At 39.8% G+C, this 21086-nt stretch overlaps 1 protein-coding gene across 5 annotated transcripts in view; it reads right to left on the bottom strand.

Moving 5' to 3' along the window:
* Window positions 1-21086, bottom strand: part of TAFA5 (TAFA chemokine like family member 5) — a 418878-nt gene that overhangs the window by 297012 nt on the left and 100780 nt on the right. For 2 of the 5 annotated variants that reach the window (XM_078394397.1, XM_078394398.1), the window contains exon 1: window positions 1517-21086. This exon is cut by the window's right edge and continues 36972 nt beyond it. The exons of the other annotated variants lie outside the window; for them this stretch is intronic. In XM_078394397.1, the coding sequence (XP_078250523.1) occupies window positions 1517-1607 (91 nt within the window). In that variant the 5' untranslated portion in view covers window positions 1608-21086. The remainder of the gene's footprint in view (window positions 1-1516) is intronic. 5 annotated transcript variants of the gene reach the window in all.

The raw sequence follows: 21086 nt of genomic DNA, 5'->3' as shown, positions 1-21086 counted from the left end.
AAAACTAAACTGTTTTTTCTTGCAACATTTTGAAAGGATTGCATCCTTGATTCATTTGGCAATGATAAATTTAAAAGGAATACACCTTTCCTTGTTCTTTCCTGTTTATAAACAAACAGAAGTATTGCCTTATATTTAAACCCTTTCATGTTGTTTCTTATGTCATTTTTAAAAAATCCTCTAGAACATAAATACAAGGACAAAGCTTCTCATACTCATCTACTGTTTTTGTTACTGAAGTAATCTTAAAATTAATGAATTTTGTTGAGGTAAAAGCTAAGCATCACATGCATCTGGCCTTCAAAAGAGGCAGTTGTTAGCACACATATTAAATACTTAAATCTAGACAGAGAATAAAATTTATTCATTTTCACACAATGACTCAGTTCTCAAAAATGACTTTGAAAAACAACAGCCATATGGAAAATTACCCAGTCAGAAACATTACAATGGACAACTGGGCCAAAAACACCTTCCTCAAGATACACTAAAAGTTCTTCCACATTTCCTGTCACTAGCATCCTACCCTGTTTCTTACTGCTCCTAGATGAATTTGGAGGCATCGTAATACACATTAAGGCATCGCTTTTTAAATCTTTCCTACCTTTGCTGTTGAAGTACAGTTTAATTTCATCTCACCACACCTGTATAAGAATATATACTTTAAATCTATTCTTTTTTTCTCAAGAATCACAACTTGAAAACGAAACAGCTAATTGGGATAATCCTTCCATAATGCTGCTATCTCAGAAGATGAAAGAGGAACCACCAAAATGTTCTTAAAATAATAGTAATGATCAACTTAGGCTGAAGCATGAACACATTCTTCTCCTTCCACCGTACAAAGAACAATCATCAGATTCTCCTTGTTTACATGGCAAGAGGGGAGAAAATACCAAATCCATTTGGCTACTTAATGGAGAGATCCTAAAATTAGGAAGAGAGGCCTCTTCCAGTTTTAGGCAAGAAAGAATGAGGAGCTCTCTTCCAAAGCTCTGCTCTGCTTTTCCTCACCCGGATCATAGAACTTGAGTGCCATCTATTGAAAATGTACCGAAATTTTTCTTCTTTTAATGTAAGAAGACAACTATTGAGTCAGTATTTTTAGAAAAAAAATAAGATAAATGTTTTTTACTTATTTTATAGTTCATTGATATTCCTAACGATGCACAGCATTTTAGTATATGTGTCCTAAATAATAGCAAAGTTTGTCATCCATCAAGGAAAAACCTATTACTATTTCCTTTTAATAAATATATAAACTGAAGCTAAAAAAAATTCTAACATTACCTACATAAACCAGAAAATGCACTCAGGAGGAATATGAATCTTACTGTGACTACTCTGTATTTGAAATAAGATCAAAAATAATCTGTCTTACTTATAACAATAATGTAAAGAGATTTGTGGACCTAAAATATCCTGGAAATGATGAAATATAACAAGTACAGACTGTAGCATTCGGAAGGAAGGGGGGGGAGAACCACAGTGTATGCAGGCATGCAGATATAATTACCTTCTTTAAGGAACTGGGAGTGGATGACAAATATAAGAAAACAGCAGATAGCTGCTCCTGCTAATGCCCATAAAGCTTTCAAGAGCTGCATCTCGGGTTGAAACTCAGCAAATACCAAGAAAGTCACACAATGAATTTCCAGAGCGATGCATCAATGTTTCCCGGGTTTGAGCCAGCCAGTAACTACACTTCCAAAATAGAGAAAAGGCAAGGCTAGCGGAGAGAACGGGCTTCTTTCTTCCTCCCTCTCGCGCTGGGGGAGGGGGAGAGAAAGGGAGCTAACACAAAGTCTCAAGCAGCAGCATCATGATCTTCAAACGGAGAGGAAACCGGGTCTGGGCTCCATGAATCAGCTTTCTGTTTCCTCGGGAGTTGAGCAGCATTGGGGGTTGGCGGGAGAGGAAGGGGAGGGAAGGAAATCTGGGCAGAATTGCGCAATCGCTCCCACTGCTCCCGATGAGGTTGGTTGTATTTTTTTTAAAATTGCTGCTGCTTCTGCTGCTGCTTCTCTTCAGTGCCTGCTTCAGATCAGCAGTGAGAGGAATGCGGGAGAGACGCCGATCTTCACAACGCTGCCCAGAAACCGACCCCGTACCCCCCACCCTCCACCACCAGCTCAAAGCTGATGCTGATGCTGCTCCTCTTCTGGGGCTCGCTGGCAGCACGACCCAGTCAAAAGAGGGGGAGGGAGTCAACTCCAAGGAGCCCCCTCCCCCCGCTTTGGAAGGAGGAGAAAGCTCCCCTCTTCTTCTTCTTTTTTTCTTTCCTTTGCCCTAGAGCTTCCCTTCTACGGCGATGTTTTGCTTCTCCCGCGCTCGGATTCCAGAACTTGTTCTTCGCCCCCGCCCTCCCCAGTTCACAGCAATTCAATTAATCCTTTCATCCCAGGGCAACGCAGGTGCCAGCTGGCCCGGGTGGTGGGGCATCTCTCTCTCTCTCTGTGTCTCTCGCCGCTCGGGAAGGATGCGGGAAGGGAGCGCTTTCCTCCCTTCCTCCTCTCGGTTGCCACCTTCCCGTCTCCCGACCGGGCTCCGCTCTCTCTCTCTCTCTCTCTCTCTCTCTCTCGCCCTGGAGCTCAGGGCGCCGCCCCCGCGCCCCGCGGCACCCGCAAGAGCCTAGGTGAGCAAACAAGCCGGGGGGCGCCTCGGGCTTCTGCTGCTGCTGCTGTGGCCGCTGCCCCGGCTTCCCGATTGCGAGGAGATAAATTTCAGACCGCAGGTTGACGAGGATGAATTCAGCACCACCACCTCCTCACCCCGCCGCAGAAATCTGTGCAACCGTGGCTGAGCAGGCTACTGCGATGGGGGAGCGGGGGGGGGGGGCGCGGGAGAGAGAGGGGGGGAGGACGAGGTAGGCGACTGGGCGCAACGCGGTCCTTGCAGAAGGCAGCGCTTCCTGGCGCCGCGCTCGCTCCCCGCCTCTCCCGGGCTCTTTTCTTCGCCTTCAACAGGCACGGGATTTCCCAGGCTTTGCTCGCTGTGTCGCGGAAGGAGGGCGGGCACGAGAGAGTCTCGGCTTCGCCCTCGCCTCGCTTCCCTTCTTCTCGAGAGGGTTCCGTAGTCTTCCTCCTGCGGGTGCGCCGGAGCTGTTTGAATGGCTGCAGGCTGGCGAGAGTAGCCCAGCCGCGGGCGGCAGCTCGCCCTGGGCAGTGCCTGTTCCGTCTAGCAAGGCGGCCGAGGGGAGAGACTCGCCGCCTGGGCGGTCGGCCGGCCGGCTGGCAGCCCTGAGCGCGCCCCGCTGCTGCCCCGTCGGCGGGGTGGCAAAAGTCGCGCCTCGCCGCGCGGATCCCCAGCCTCTTAATTCAAGCTCGCTCGCGCCGCCGAGCAACTTTCCCCGACCCTCGGTCCCCAGCCGCCTGGGCTCCCTCGGCGTGAATGAGCATGCCCGAGAGGGGAGCCTGCGCGCTGGGCGCCAGCAAAAGCCCTTTCGGCAGCGCGGCTCCTGCTCAGATGCCTACCGTCAGCTCTCCGAATAAACAAGCAGAGGGGGCGAAGGCAAGGCGAGCCGAGCTGGAACCGCGCCGTATAGAACCCAGCTGGCAGGAGGGAAAGGGGCCCCTTCAGCCGCCGGGCAGGAGGAGGACTTCAGCACCAGGACAAGAAAGGGGGCGAACAGCGGGAAGAGGTGGCAGAAATCGGGGCAGGAACTCTTGTCATTCCTTAGCCAATTCCCCCCCCCCCTCGCCGCCCTACTTTAAATATGGTTTAAATATGGGTGAGATTTATTAGAATGAGGAACAGATTGAATGCGTCTGTTCAGCCATCCTGTGGAATGCCAACAGAGTCACTGGAATGCCAATAGGTTGTAGCAGTGCACAAAAGCGGCAGGGAGGCAAGCGGGATCTGCAAGGATGGTTTAGTGGCCTAGGGGGGAAGGGCTGCAGGCTCGGTGGTGGATAAGAAGTGGGGTGCGGAGCGATGCTCTGAGGGGAACCAGTCAGGAAACAACGTGGGCCAAAAGCAATGCCAGTCTGAGGGAAGGCGAGACAGGGAAGAGGAACTACAGAAAGTGCTCTTTGCTTTTTGCTATTTAACACACTTTGATTTATTTTGTCATAGCCCACAATAATGTCATCGTGTCGCCTGTGTCTTATATTGGTTTCCGTCTCAAGTCGTACCACCTGCTTCTCATAACTACCTATTGACGTCTCAGCAACTCCCTAGAGTCTCCCTATTGGCATTGCATCTCCTTATCATAATTTCTTACACTGCACACTCTCTACCTGGCAGTAAGTGTCACTGAAATCAATAGGGCTTACTTCATTGAAATTAATGGGACTTACCTAACCGTTTTTCATCAATTTCATTGCCTAAGCAAAGATCGTGAAAATCATTGTGCTTTGTTTTCAAGAGCCATGCATAACAATGCTAGATGCCAAGAGCCACTTATGATTTTTAATGTAGTCCTGAATCCATTTTTGAAATAAGACTTGCGCTCTGTCCTTCTGTTGTGATCAAGCTTTAAGATCTGTTATATGCAAACTGTATATGATTAAAATGCAATTTCAGCATGACTAGCAGTTGGATGAAATATAAAAATGGTGAACAAAAAAAATCCTACTGTAACATGTAATTAAAATAGAAAGTAGTGCACTATAAATAGTGCACACCCTGAAGCAAAAGGACAAAAAAGTGTCATGGCAATGGTTTTTAAACATATTAAATACATGAGCAAATTGTATATAAGACCACTCTCCCCAACAAAAAAAATTCAGAAGCTGCAGGAAATATTTGTTTTGCTAAACTAAACATGAAGTGGGTGGGCTGGTTGTTTTAATAAAACAAGAAGTATAGGATGTGGTACAGGCATAAGATTTTTTTTTGGCTTTGGCTAAAATTGGTGACATGATAATTAGTGATTTTAGACCCTGTATATAATAGAATAGATGGCCATGTGCATGGATTCAGTTACGAAGTATAATCTCTCTCTCTCTCTCTCTCTCTCTCTCTCTCTCTCTCTCTCTCTCTTTTTCTCTTTCTCTCTCTCATCACTCTCACCACCCACCCACCCACAAACCAGGTCCCATAGTTATATTTGTTGTCATAGCTAATTCTCTACTCATTTGATGACAAAGGAGAAAAAAGTGAAAATACATGGATTAGGATGAAAAGCCCAGCAGTACCAACTTTCCCACTACCTACTGTCCTGTTGTTGCTGAGTAAGGCATAAGATGCTGCTTTGCTTTTCCACAGGTCTTGTAAAGCAAAGCAAAAGCAGAGCGTGCTGCTTATATACCGCCCCATAGTGCTTCAAGCACTCTCTGGGCAGTTTACAAGTTAATTATGCAGGCCACACATTGCCCCCCCCCCCAGCGAACTGGGTACTCATTTTACCGACCTCGGAAGGATAGAAGGCTGAGTCAACCTTGAGTCGGCTACCTGGGATTGAACCCCAGGTTGTGAGCACAGTTTTGGCTGCAGTACAGCGGTTTAACCACTGCGCCACGAGGCTCCTGTAGCATTTTAAGTAGCACCTGATCTACTGTGATACTAGGAGTGCCAGCTTCTCTTCATTGTTAGTTGGATACCCATGTTAGGTATCTAGGGTGGTATAGTAGATATAGTGATGGACAAAGGACACAGGACACCTGGGTTCAAATCTCCACTTTGCCATGGAAATTCATGGGGGTGTGGAACTGGTAAAATCACTCCTTTAATATCTCACTTACCTTGAAGACTCTATTGAAGCATCATAAGTCAGTTCATGTAACATAACATCCATGTTTTACAACAAGGGGGAATGTATTTGCTGCACTCCCCCATCATCTGGAGATTTGACTATGTATCCTTTCAGCTACTGATGTATTACTGTATATTCTATATTGATTTTCATGTATTTGTAGGTACATAGATTCAAAACGTCTGTGAGTCTCAAAGAAAGCCATTGCATTTCAGTAGCATGGGGGAGATATGTGCTAAATTAAGTGCATGTAAGCTAACCTAGTGTTGCTACTGTGATGTAAAGTTCCATCATTTTCCCAGCAAAATACTAACACATTTATAATATGTATAAATCTATTATTTTATCTATAATAGATTAAATAAATAAATAAATTTGTGAAATACATATTTTTCAACATCACTTTCTTTCTTTATCTAGATATATCTGTTTAACATGCTGGTATCTCTTTAAATAGAGCAGAGTCGAAGAGTACAAAAATGTTATTCATTAATCACAATCAAACAATTATAAAATATTTTTAGTTACTGAAGGCAAGAGTCCCTCTGGGGGAAAAACTATACTTAAACAACACTGACACACTGGGATATTGCTTGTTTCCTTCGCTCCTGATGACAACAGTATCTACTGAATATAGCATGCAGATACACCATGAAGCTTATTATATTATAGCTGTATTATTGTACAGAAGGATGAGTAAACAACAGAAATTTTTTCTTCTAAGTATTTGTAATACAATATTTTTATTCCTCTTATAAATCTCGCTCCTTGATAAATGCTCTATCTCTAGAGGACTGTTATTGTGGATGTAGGTCAACTAAGAACATCTATTTTGCAGAGTCACCAAACTGATTATGATGATACAGCAAATGACTATAAAAATTTCAAAGAATTTTGCTTTGATAATGAAAAAAATTAAATAGAAGGAGCCAAAAGGGAGTATCTGGTATCTGGGGTCTTGAGTTCATGGGATTAGAGAAGAGCCCTTCCAGTTATTCCTCAGTAATTACAATATAAAACAAATACATTTACCATATTCTTTGGAGCCTGAGATTCTGCATATGTAACAGAATTATAGTTCCATACAGATTTAATATTCCTAAGACATTAAATGACATAAGAAGGAATAGAACAGACACTGCTTTCCATCAGTGAGACTCATGTGATATAAACTACTGCCAGCCAAATATCCAGCCATTTTCTTCCCCTTGAATAGAAAGGAAGGAGAGCCCCACATCTCACTCGTATGGGAGAGAGATTGTTTGAAATGATACTGTCTGGAAGGTTATCATAACACAACTAAAATATTAAATATGTGATTTAGGTAAAGTTTCCCTTAACATTTAGTCCAGTCGTGTCCTACTCTAGGGTGCGGTGCTCATCCCCATTTCCGTAGAGCCAGTGTTTGTCCGAAGACAGTTTCCATGGTCACGTGGCCTGCCCAGTGCAACTAGACATGGAACGCGGTTACCTTTCCACCAAGGTGATACCTATTTATCTACTTGCATTTTTACATTTTCAAACTGCTAGGTTGGCAGGAGCTGGGATAAAGCAATGAGAGCTCGCTCCGTAGCGTGGATTCAATCTTATGACTGCTGGTCTTCTGACCTTGCAGCACAGAGGCTTCTGCAGTTTAACCCGCAGTGCCACCACGTCCCTAATATGTGACTTAAATAAGAATAAAAGCACATTTCGATATAAGCTTGCTCCACTATAATCTGTTAGTCCATTGGAACAACAGTGTAGTAGAAAGATAACAGAAGTGCAGATTTTATTGCAATCCAGAATGCGGGCTGAACTATCAAAACAAAACAAAAACAGCAAATATCATTCAAGTACAGTAGAAGATACTGTGAAGGCATGTATAGTTTTTAAACAGTAATAGATTAAAAGTTCATGAGCAAGCTGTAAGTACTTCAGATGCTTTTGGTTGTTGCTATGTAAAAGCCACTGTTTCACTGACTAGGCATTTATGTATGTATGTATGTATGTATGTATGTATGTATGTATGTATGTATGTATGTATGTATGTATGTATGTATGTATGTATGTATGTATGTATGTATGTATGTATGTATGTATGTATGTATGTATGTATGTATGTATCTTTTGTCCAACAGGATGAACTGGCTTACTAACAGCTAATATAGGGATCATGTCAGTTCTCTGAAATTTTTATACATAATGCTATCTTAAAATGATATAAAGATCTGTCATCGTTACTTATGTGATCTTCCTCCCATACTCTTGTTGCACTCCATATCTTATAGGCGTACCACCATTCTGTAAGTATATGTATCATTTGCAACTGGCTTCTAGTGCATGAGAACCTTTACTAAGCAACCCCCCTCCTGCTCTTTTACAAAATATATGTGTCAGGATATCTTAAGCAATGATTGCAATTTCCTGAAATCTAAAACTTTGAAGTTTAGGAAGATATAACTGCAAACACATTACCTAAACTATCCACATCACATGGAAATAAATTCTTTTGATATGATAAGTAGTGTGGTACACGTTCTTCTTTGTCTTTGTCTTCTTCTTCTTTAATGTTTATGCTACTTATGGCCGAGTATCCATAGCCTAGCCGTAGACAGCATTGTTCACACAAAACATATTTGAGTTCATTCTGTGATTTCAAAGTCCTAAAAGTTAGTTTGACGATTCTTTCAAGAATGTAATTCTCCCCTTAAACTCACCTCAGCTTCCAGTTCTCCTATTTCTGTTGCTTTGTTTCTGTACAACTACTGCAGATGGCTTTATTGGAATGAAAAGGTGCAGCCTGAGTCGAGATTAAATTTACCGCTTCTCAATTATAACAGCATAGATTTGCCCCAAAATTGTTCTAAAGCCAGTGGGCTCATTTTGGAACTTTGAGAGAGTGTTATGAACGCAGTAAAAAAAAACAAAAAAACAAAAAAACACCAGTTGCTGTTGGAAGTGATTGTCCATTCACAATGGGTCCATCCAAATATTGTGGCTGGAGGAACTATGTGAAAGGCAGGATGGGGACCCAGTTCTAGAAGATAAATACATCCTTTTGAATCTTCCTCGCTTTTTTTTTTTTTGTTATAACACACCTTTCACAAAAGGTAAAACTGATGAGATTGCCTCAGCTCCTGGCAGTTCTCTTCATCAATAAACGCCTTGCTGGAAACTGAGACTTTAGTCACAAGGTAATGCAACCCGTGGTGGTGCTGTGGGTTAAACCACAAAGCCTCTGGGCTGCAAGGTCAAAAGATCAGCAGTTTGAATCCACGTGATGGAGTGAGCTCCTATCGCTTGTCCCAGCTCCTGCCAACCTAGCAGTTTGAAAGCATGTAAAAATGTGAATAGATAAATCGGTACCACCACGGTGGGAAGGTAACAGTGTTCCAGGTCTAGTCGCACTGGCTATGTGACCACGGAAACTGTCTATGGACAAACGCTGGCTCTATGGCTTGGAAATGGGGATGAGCACCATGCCCTAGAGTCGGACACGACTGAACATTTGTCAAGGGGAACCTTTACATTTAATGCAATCTAATTTGGCTTTCATTGTCTTCTTCTCATTGCAACATTTTGATCCATCTCCAGACTTGTTAACATTAGGTCAGCCTAGTGAGCACCTGAGCTCCATCTTTGTGCTCCTCCTCCTCCACCACAATTGGGAAAGGATGGGAGTGTAAAGATCCTAAAATCTAGACTGTTTTTGCTTTTTTTCTCTTAGCTCCTTTCCCCCATCCTTCTATCTGTCAGCTGCCTTTTGTAATAACTTGATTGACAAAGGAGTCTTGTGATCCTGTTCTTTCAAAAAATTTTGTACAGTTTCTCCGTCCCTTGTTAGTAGCCTAGTAGTTTGCTTTGGTATGGAGTATAGGATTTAGCCTTTGCTTATTGATCAACATGATAGCTCTGTGTTCTACAAACAAAAGTAATCAGTGAGAATTGTCATGTGCATTTTAAGATTTCCAAACAGCTAACCAATTGCAGATAAAGCATACACATATGCTTGAAGACTGCTTTGATGTGGGGTAATTTTGGATTGGTACTACAATCTAGGAGCTGGTATATCTTAGTAGGTTGGAGACCAGTCCAAATCCTCACTGTGCCCCCTGGGTAAGGGGCCAGCTGAGATCATCTCTCTTTGGCTGCAATCTCTCTCTCTTATAAAGCAAAGTGTTTGTGCATGATTTGGTCTTCAGTGAGCAAATAAGAGCTGTTAGCTTTGCAAGAGACCTGCTTCTCATCTTTTTATATGAAGTGTGGGTGGCTCATGGACCAGGACAGAACTGTTTCACCCCAACATTCCAGAGAGTGAAACTCCTATTCTCTTCACTAGCTGTCACCGAAACAGACCTATCTAGCTGCCTGCATTTACAATTTTCCTTGGGGATAATAGCTATGGGGACTGTCATTTCTTCCAAATTTATCATTATAACACTGAACAGGAAGTAATATTTCAGGTAACCTGATTCAATGCTGCTCCAGATGCATAGGAATAAAATGCAAATACAAAATTGTAAATATGAATTTACAGCCCACTATTTACGGCATCCATTAAACTTTCAAAGACATTCCTTCAGCTACCAAGGAAGTCTTACTAAGATAGGTACATTTCTCTTCATGCCTGGAACAAGAAGTTCCTAGTTGTATGTGAAATCCTATAGGTCTCTGCAAAGGCGTAAAACTCTTCTGAGCTTTTAGGTGAAGGCTAAAACAAGACCCATCAAGTTTTCAAATTTCACTCCAAATATATTCTGTTGATTATTTGTAGCTAGATATTTTTAAATAAATAAATTTGCAGCAAAAAATTCTGAAGGTATGTCAAGCAGAGGTTCCTTGTCAATGAGCTGGGAGAAGCGTCTCACCACAAAATTTCAGAGCAGAGTCTTTACCCTGGTCATGAGCTATCTACGATGTCAAAACTCAGTGTAATTCTTTGCCATCTGAAAATGTCACTGGCAATGTGTCACAAGAATCTACTGAGAATTACTTTATTCTAAAATGATTTAAATAGTAGGGACACAAATTATTTAATCAGAAATGCTCTTCAAAATGCATTGAAAATTATTGATAGTCTGAAAGAGTACATGCCACAATTTGTGACTAAATATCTCATACAAATCATAGTTAGAACATAAGTAGTGTGGTGAGCCAGAATAGTAGATAAAATGTGTCCTTTTGTTTAAAACAAATGAACAAACAAACAAAAAACAGTTGATGTCATCCTACAGCTCTTCAGCACATGTGAATTCTAGGAAGAGCCGCAGTATGGAGGATGATGTTATAAAAAAGTACATGTTGCTTGGGGAGGCAACAGTGTAGTGGTAAATGGCAAGTACTAACCACACCCAAGGGCAGCCCAGAAGCTGGACTGATTCATATCAACAAATGAGAAGCAGGTCTTTTGTAAGGCTAAAGGCTCTTGAATGCTCACTCAAGATGAAATATGTCATTTTACAAAGGATATTTGTGACAATGCCCTGTTACTAGGAAAATCAGTTTCTCTGCCAGGTGCTGTGAGTATTGCAGTTAAAACTCAGAGTGAACAGCAAAGCCTGGAGAGGAGGGAACAGGTGATATGATTCTATATCATAATTATTCTTAAAAAGAACGTCCAGGGGCTTCATCCCTGCATGTTGTGGCCCCACTATGCCTCTGGGGTGGGGGACTTTAGATAGTAGTGAGACTTGCAACACAATGTAGTAGTGAGGCCTCCTAGTATTCTAGGTTATAGTATGTCAGTCATGCCCACTTCCAGAATGCTTGGGTCCATTCTCCCATCCCATTAGCTTGTCCACATACACCCAAACAAGCAAGCAAGTAAACATACAAATGAACAAACAGACCATCAACATTTCTCACCACTGAGCGTGCTCATTTTTCATAAGGCTTTGGCATCAAAGAGAGTGCTACTTTGTTTTATTTGTGCAAATATATTTCTACTCCTTCAGTTCAGGACTCTTTGAGAGTTGTTTCATTTCTGTTTCTTTTCTCCATAAATGCATCTTGTGTCAATTTCTGTCATTACTCACCAGCTGAGTTCACTATTGCACTAACGGCAAATAATATAGGATATTCTCTCTCCTAAAATTAAATGCTGTTTTCATTCTCCCACATATCCACCTGTCAAAATATAAAAACAGTTTGGTAGATTGCAGAGCGCTTGAGTTTTAATCTGTTTTTAAGTAAAGTATGGTGCTAACAACTACCTCTACTGCCACCAGATGTTGAAATCATGAACAACTTTTTGTTCCCACCTATGGCAAAGCAATCAGAAGGATGCCTCCTAATTTCACTGTTGCAATGAGCTGGGGGAGGTTGTTAAGTTTCTGTCATCAATATGAACAAGTTATTTTAGAAGACGGCCACATATGGCCACATAAAGGTGAATTTTCTTTAATTTAAAATATTATTCACAAGTAGGAACAGAGAAGTACTTATTTTAAATTCATCATGAAGATTTGCAGTTTACACTGAAATAGCGATTTTTATTTTTTTAAATTTTCTTTTGTTCAGAGTCTGTCTTCTAGAATAAAAGAAAATGTCAGGTAGTACACTGAAGTATTAGATGGTAGTGGAAAAAAACTGTGATTAATTAGATATTGAAGAGTATTGCCCGACGTATAAAGGTTAGTGATTAGCTAAGGAAAAGCCTGTTCTGTTGATGTAAGCACATATGACTGGCATCAATTCTTAGACGACACCATAAGTACCAAGGTGTTTAACAATAACATTGTCCTGTCTGAGAAAGTGAATCAGATCAGTATCTGAGCTCCTGACCCTCTGACTATGAGAAATTACAGCTATTTACTTTGTAATAAAAAAAAACTCTTTTCACCTTCCAAACAAGGCATCTAGTGAGTCCTTAATCTTTCAAATGCAATGGGCATTATAAACTGAAAATGCAAGTGTGTATGTCTTTGTATAAGTATGCAAAGAAAGCGCACCATTCCAATTCAGAATAACAGAATAATGGAGTTGGAAGGAGCCTATAAGGCCAATGAGTCAAACTCTTCCTCGGTTTTTTGTTGTTGTTGTTGTTTAGTTATTAAATCATGTCCGACTCTTCATAACCCCATGGACCAGAGCACGCCAGACCCTCCTGTCTTCCGCTGCCCCCCGGAGTTTGGTCAAATACATGTTGGTAGCTTTGATGACACTGTTGATCCATCTCATCCTCTGCCGTCCCCTTCTCCTCTTGCCTTCACACTTTCCCAACATCAGGGTCTTTTCCAGGGAGTCTTCTCTTCTCATGAGATGGCCAAAGTATTGAAGCCTCAGCTTCAGGATCTGTCCTTCCAGGGAGCACTCAAGGTTGATTTCCTTAAAAATTGATAGGTTTGATCTTGCAGTCCAGGGGACTCTCAAGAGTCTCCTCCAGCACCATAATTCAAAAGCATCAATTCTTCCTCCAGTCATCTGTCACTTCATCCATCTTCCATGATTTCAAGAAAATTCTAGAGTAGTTCTCAGAGTTCTTCAGCAAGTTCCTTTGGATGCAGATTGGAACTCATTCAGAGTAATAAGGTGTTCCTTGACTGAAACTGCAACCCTTTCCCCCCCATTTGTACTTCACATGTGCCTAGGGGTTCTTTTGAGAAAATAGCATTTGGAACTTCTGCCTTTTCTTTGTCATGTGTTATCATTTCCCCATCGCCCCTGAGTAGCTGAGACATTATTTCTTTTCTTTTCTCTGTTGCCTAACAACAGATATTAGTCACATAGCCTCTAATTTTCATCCCTGCTGTGACTCCGCCCCTGTGTGAGCACAGGACTCCAACCCCCCACATGCTGGGTTCCATCACAATCGGAACCTAATACAATCACTATGCGGAGGAGGAAGTCAGCAGCACGGAGGGAAGTGGAGTCGTGTGCACACACATGTGCGCCCAGCTTAGCAAAAACCTTGGATATTAGGATAATTTAAATCTCCCATTACTCCTACATTGTGTCTCTTTGAAATTCTTGTAATTTGTTTTTCAGAGGTTCCAACCGCATGTTCTCCTTTATTGGGTGGTCAGCAGTAGACTCCAACTACTATGTATCCTTTTTGTTTTTCACTCCAATTATATTAATCCAGATGGCCTCAAATGGGACAACCTAGCTCTTCCTCCTGTATTTCTTGCAAGAATATGTGTTTCTAACATATAGTGTGACTCCAACTCCATTTCTACTCCTTCTAGGGTTTTTTTTAACAATTTATATCCTTCATTGCCATATTTCCACTAAGTTTCAGTTCTCCCTGTCAAATCATATTTACCCTCCTGAGTATATAGACCCTGGAGCTTATGTTTGTGATCTGATTTAGTTCTTACATTTTTATAAAGATTATTATTGGGCCCCATTAGATCTGTTTGCTCTGTTCCTCTAAATTTGCATAAACCTTAATCTATTTTTACCTCCAATTTCTGCTTCTCCCTCCCCTTTCAATTCAGTTAAAAGCCCTGCTGATGAAGTACTTTATGTTGTGGCCAAAAACATTCTTCTCAGTCTTTGCGAAGTGCAATCACTTCCCAGAAGTCTATCTCCCAGGAAGCATGGCTAACTGTCGCAAAATCCAAATCCCTCATGTCAGCATCACCTTTGTAGCCAGTCATTCACTCAAAGTAATTCCCTTTCCCTTTCTATTCCTCTCCTGAGCACTGGTAGGATGGACAAGAAGACTATCTAGGCCCCAGTGTTCTTGAGTTTCCTTCAAAGTCTGGTGTGATTTCTTCATACTTCCTCTTGGCTGTGTCATTTCTGGATGAGAAGAAAGGGATGTGCATTTATGAGATTTATGAGCAATGGAAATCCTTCCATCACATCCCTTTTCCATCCTGACAGATCCACAGATCTTCTTCACAGCGTATTTCAGTTTCAATCCAACACAGTAGGAGGTCTCTTACTTATAACTACCCATTTTCTTCTTTTTTGCAGGGTGTGGATTTAATGACTCTGCTTGGCTGAGCTTTAGACTCTCTTATGTCTTCCTGCAGGGCCTCCTGTATGTCTTCCTCTGCAGGCTATGTCTTCATCTGCTAGACTCCTCTTAAAGGATCTGAAAGCAGTTTTGCAGTTCTACCAGTGAAGAGTCACCTTTCCTTCTCCTGTGCTTCTTCTGTCTCTCTTTCAATAGATCAAGTCTGTGCTAAAAATATTTCACTTCCAGTTTATATTTGCATCATTTTTGTCTGTTCTTGTTCCCAATATGCTGGTTAACAGAGCTGCTTTTTGTGGATAGGCACTCCCAGTTTTGTAGATGTCTTGTTCAAATGCATTAATATTCTGTTTATATTATCATCTACTGCTCTGTGAATGAAAATAGCACATTCAATGAGAATTAGCCTGACCTAAAATATTAAATAGGTTCTTTTTTTTTTGAAGATAAGAGTACCATAGCAGATACATTTTTTCATTTGGATATGTGCATGTGTGTGCTTTGTTTTGTTCATATTACAGAAGTCATTTCTTTACAGATCGTTTTTCCCTTTGGAGAGCAGTGGATGTTTCTAGTGTAGGAAATGATTGGCAGGAACACTGCAGAAAGACAACAGAGGTTTATTTGTGCTGTTACTGTTTTTAAAAAGCTCCATGAAGTTTCCACATACTCACTCAATTTTACAGATTGAAAGCAAAAGTGAATCCTGAAGTCAGACATCTTTGGAAGCTACAGTGATTAAGAATTTTCTAAAGGAATATTTCTGAAGAAAGGGCAATAGAAACAAGTGTGCTTCATCTGAAATAATTCCAGCTACCTCATAGATTGATACAATTTTCTATGCTATGAGAAGTAATCAGTCCTAAATTTATTTTGCATGCTACAATGAGTGATGAAGCCAGGCCCATAAAACATTTGAGACTAGCATTATTATACATCTGAAAAGAGATTTGTACAACTCTTTGTAAAGAGGTATCAGTGAGTGAAACTAAATGTTTCTGATCAAAGTGTACTGTAATAAAGGTCAAAACACTTGTCCCCTATTGCCTCCCAATATTATAGGAATGTCTGCATTGATCCTGCCTGCCTCATCCTTCTATGTAAGAAAAGAGGAAAGGGCTCATTGTGGTTCCATCCTGACCCTATCTTAAAATTGGGGTGTGGCAGGGTAGTTTATAGCTAACAAAAACAATCAGAGTCATTAAGGGTTTTTTTAAGATAAAAATACACTAGTGGATACATTTTTCATTTGGATATATGGCTTTCATTTGGAAGTGATGTCACTGACACTAGCAGATTGCTGCTAATTAAAGTGTTGCTGTTTTGCTTTAGGGCGTGCATGCAAATTCATTTCATTGCACACATATCGCAAACAATGCAAAAGAAGAAGGGACTCTTTAATTAACAGCAATGCTGTTGCCAGTGATGTCATTTCTGTTGTGCATGCAGAAATGCACAAGATACTGCCTAATTATTTCAAATTATCTTCTTTTTCCCCCACAGTAAAAGGTCATCCTATAAGGCAATTACTAAGTAACACAACCTGTACTCACAAAAACTCAGACCTTTGTCAATTGATCTTGTAGTGCTAAATTGGAGTCAAATGGTTGATCAATGATTTTCAATTTGGAATAGATATTAGAGGTTTGAAGGAAGTTATGGCACTTCCTCTTCAACTGTCGTATTCCAGATATTGATTGTCTATCTGAAAGCACATGAGGACCACTTCAAAGAGCATTAGGATAATGGATTCCCCTTACATATACCTCATCAAAATTGTAAACATTTTAACATGGAATTATTTCTCAGGACATGAGCTGAAGATGCTTTATAAACAGCTAAATCCAATGTATAGACTTAAATAATAATAATAATTGTATTAAGGTGGCAAACACAAAAACCCAGGGGCCATGATTAAAGAGCCTGGGGGGGTGTCTTTGCCCAGTAACTGCCATGATTCTGAACAGTAGACAAATATGCCATATACTTTTATCTCTTCCAAATAAAGCCTACTTGACACAGATATATAATTGTGGGAGAGCATATATAGAATTTTGCTGCAAAAGTAGCTCTTAATAATCTCCTTCACATCATGATTTATGAAAGAAATAGGCCTATGATTTGATCAATTTTATGACTCTCTCTGGCTTAAGAATAAGAGAGATACTACTTTCATACATATAACTGACAGACATTTAGTTTCACTCATTTCTCCAGTTATCACCTCTAAATATACTGTAGCTATTTTATCCATAAAGACCTGATATCTTTTTGCAGTATATTCCTGCTACCTTGCATTCTTTTATGTTCTAAATCCAAGCATGAAGGCCTGTTTTGTTTTGTTTTGGTTTGGTTTGTTTCCCCCTCTGATTTCCTTTAAACTATGTAATCTTCCTATCTTTTGGATAAGTATGACATTCTGAAGATATGAAGTCCCCTTCCTCATGACGGCAGATCAGCAGATATACACACTTTGTTTCAGAAGACGGGTTTTACCTGAATAGTTTGGAGTGATGCTGTGTCAATGGTTGAGTAATTTCTGCTTCATTTGTTTTCCATGGGATTTAATCTTACTTTTCCCAGCAAAGAGAGTACAATTATTCAGTGACCTACTTGTCGTGGTGTCCAGAACCCTGGTGTAACATCACTTAAATATTACTGTCTCTCTCCCTCCTCATGCATGTGACATATTCCCATCTTTATGTGGCCCTTGCCTCCCTACATATGTATCATATGGGCACCATGAGCAACACATTCTCTGATGAGTGAACACTGGAAGTGTCTCTAGGAATGAAGGAGTGTTCATCATTTATTTTACATTATTTCTGTGTTTTTTTACATTATTTCTAAGTTCTCCTGTCCCCTTCCAGGCTGGACCGGTATACTGTGTTCTATTAGCATAGCAGCAACCTCACTCCCCCTTTTTCTATCTCACCTGCTTTAATATGTCTACAGGATTACCTTGTAAGTTTCCTAAATAAAGAGGTAAATCTTTTTTTCCATGGAAGCATTTGAAGTAAGAATTATCAGGGTGGTCTTTCTCATCCAGATATGTGAAACTCTGGAAATCCATTTCCAATTGATTTTGGAAATGCTATTATACATCATTCTGAAAGACAGACCCAACAGCAGTCTAAAAATAAACATAACCTCACCCTACTACTAGCAAATCTATTTAAGCACAGACTGCTGTGAGGAACTTCCAGTCTCAAAAGCTGCACCAAAGGCAAAGCAGTCTGTTCTTAGTATAATGTGTTTATTACTAGGTATGTCTTCTCTTGGTCACTAAAACAGTATAACAGATAATATAACATCACTGAAGGGAATTATTACCACAGTCTCTGGATATTCTAAATGAAGTTTGTACAGTATGATTTCTGCGGTTTTTTTCCCCATTGCAAACCACATATTTTAGAACAGTGAGCATTTACCTTGCATAAGCAGATTTAATAAAATGATGTTCTGCACTTACACAGAGAAGCCCATCCTCAAACCCATGTGGATTCAGTTCCTTTTCTTTGTTCATTATGGCTTTAGTATTTTCATGACTATATTTACCCAACTAGTACTTTACACATTGAAGGTATTGCTTAAAAGCTTTTTTTTAAGCTTCAGATAATAGTGGATGTAGTGGAAATTGTAAGCACACAATTGTAAGCCTGTTATAATGTGATTTTCTTCACCCCTATATCTTACATTAAGCTTACTTGGTTTTGTGATTGGAATTTAATTTGGAAGTTTTGTATCTGAGGAAGGGGAAATGGTTTAATAGAAAAAAACAATGCATTTTCCTTGATGTATAGTTTGACCCTCACATGCACTTTAGATTACTTATTTCCATCCTCTTTACTTAAAATGTCAACAAACATGGCATAGAAACAGGTTTGACTGGGAAAGCCTAGAACAAAATTATATATAATTACAATAATGAAGTGCAAGAATACTCATACACAACCTATCCAAAACACTGGAGTTATATTTGCTAAAATATAAATAGGACACTGCGATACTTCTCCAATTATGGTGGCACAGTTTAATCATAGCAAAAGATCAATTAAACTAAATGTAAGCTCCAGTAATGTAAACCACAGTGGTGCTGAAGGAACAGGACACAACTACAATATACGTAGTGGTAATAATTGTCACTATCCAGTAAAAATCAAATTTAGATTGCATCCTCATACAGCAGGATGTCTCCAGAATTTGGAACTTCTGTTATTTTCTGTCCCATTACTAAGACAAATGAATTCTATCTGATGTGGCGATGCTTGAATGATTTTAACTATTGAACTATTATCTACTGCTTTAGCTAAATGAGAAGGCCATTTTCCATCGTTTAGTAGGGCAAAAGAAAATTAAAGCAGAAATGTTGACTTCATAACACAGAGTAAGATCAACTGTGCTCACAAGGTTGATTACTTCATATAATATACTGCACTAGAACAAACTAATCTGGGGGAAAACACATAGTTATGGAAGCCTGATAATTAAAAAAGATATATCATATTTCATTATACCAAGACAAACAATTAAATTTGCAGTTTTAAGGTTTTGCAAGAGATTATTTAGGGAAAACAAATACAACCTTTAGAAAACAAATAAAACCTTTTGGCTTTACATGAGACACTGCTTCCATAAGATGGCAGTGGGTTGCAAGGCTAGACTGCCTCAAGAGAAATGGGAAACAGGATAAATGTCTTAATTTTGCATGTAGAAACTAACATATTTCTTAAAATGGAGATCAATTATACAAAAACTAGAATAGCATTCATTTTCATAATACATGCCAAAAAACTGAAAAATATGGAATAGCTATATCAATATTTAGTACAGTACATGTTTATTTTCCTGTAACCAGATAGTTTAGTTCCTGTGGAATGAAACAAGTTACTCCACTCTCTAGCTACATTGAGAAGGCCACTGAGGAGAAGATACACACATTCCCAAAGAAAAACTGTTATTGAGGTACCTATAAAATAATCTAAAGTACTTTGTTTTATCTCTATATAGTACACTGTCATTTCAGCATCACAGGAGCAGCACACTAGAATTGTCATAATGTTACAATACCATTTCTAGCATGTTGACTCTCAACACATTAATACGGACCTGTGTTCCACTGATATTAGTGGTACCTCTTTTCAAGAAGCATGCTTAGTCTCACAAGCAAACAAGACAGAACCAAAAAAAATAAAAAGCAAAAGCAAAGCCTTAAAATGTTGCTCAGAAATGACAGTGCATTTATGTATAGATAATACATAATCTTTCCATTACATTATTTTTAGGGGTACTGTGAATAAATAAGAACAAATATTAAAATGGAAATTCAGTGTTGAAATATTAATATAAACTTAATGTGCTGATGAAAAACACACATAACAGTGTTTCAGGTATTGCTTAAGTGTTAAGTGCATCAACGTGTCTAATTTTAGCATCTGCAATAAAAAAGATGCTAATAAAGACCATTATAACTGAAGGTATATCATTTTAATCATAGTTGTATCTACTGCTACCCTCTTTGCCAGGAATAATAAGGTTAAAAGCATATGAAAAACTGACAGACCAACAACAAAGCACACAAAAGATGTGGCTGAAAATAGTGCTACAGGAATCCAAATGAAAAACAGGCAAAGAGAGCACTTGTGTTATTAAATATCCTAATGAGAAAGCTTAGAGAGTGTGAACCCCATCAACTTCAGCTGTGCCATACTTGGTTCCATAGAATGAGATAAAATAATAGTCCAATCAATAGGATTCACCGTATTTTTCCATTTATAACACACACCCATTTATGACACCCCCACTTTTCTAACCCAAAAATTAAGAAAACTTACTGTATTTTTTGCTCCATAAGATACACCTGACCTTAAGACGCACCTAATTTTTAGAGGAGGAACACAGGGAAAATATATTCTGAACCAAATAGTGTAATAAAATATTTAATAAACTATAACAGAATAACATTTGAACCATGTAAAGTGAACAGCAGTCAACAGTGGCATTAATATAGACCATTATCAGCCAGTGATAAGACCTATACCACTTTACCTATATTTTACATTTCCTTTCATCCACCTCCTCCCCATGCTTATGGAAATGTCTCAACGACAGGTGAGATTGTTGTGCAACTCTGCCCAGCTACAGCTCAAGCCTATATTAAGTTAGAAATGGTTTGTCTGATTTGGCACTGCATTACGAGGTCCCTTTTAGTTGTGTGGAGGATAAATAGTGGAATTAAACTATTTAACAGCTGCTTTTCCTTATTTACTTTAGGTTATGCAAAAGAACTGCAACACAAAGCTTAACCTGATCCCATTCACCAGCAGTAGCACATGCTCAGCATAAGACCAAATCTCCATTTTCCGACATAATTGAACGTTTATAGCATGCAAGGCACAACAGGTTAGGCCACACAAAGCCATGAACAATGTTCTTGATGAGCCAAAAAAACTGAATACAAACTATAGTAGCTGAAATCAGGAAGCA

Source organism: Pogona vitticeps, chromosome 5, assembly GCF_051106095.1.
Source record: "Pogona vitticeps strain Pit_001003342236 chromosome 5, PviZW2.1, whole genome shotgun sequence".
Classification (NCBI taxonomy): Eukaryota; Metazoa; Chordata; class Lepidosauria; order Squamata; family Agamidae; genus Pogona; species Pogona vitticeps.
Note: the sequence above shows the minus strand (reverse complement) of the source record. Positions and strands in the feature narration are given on the sequence as shown.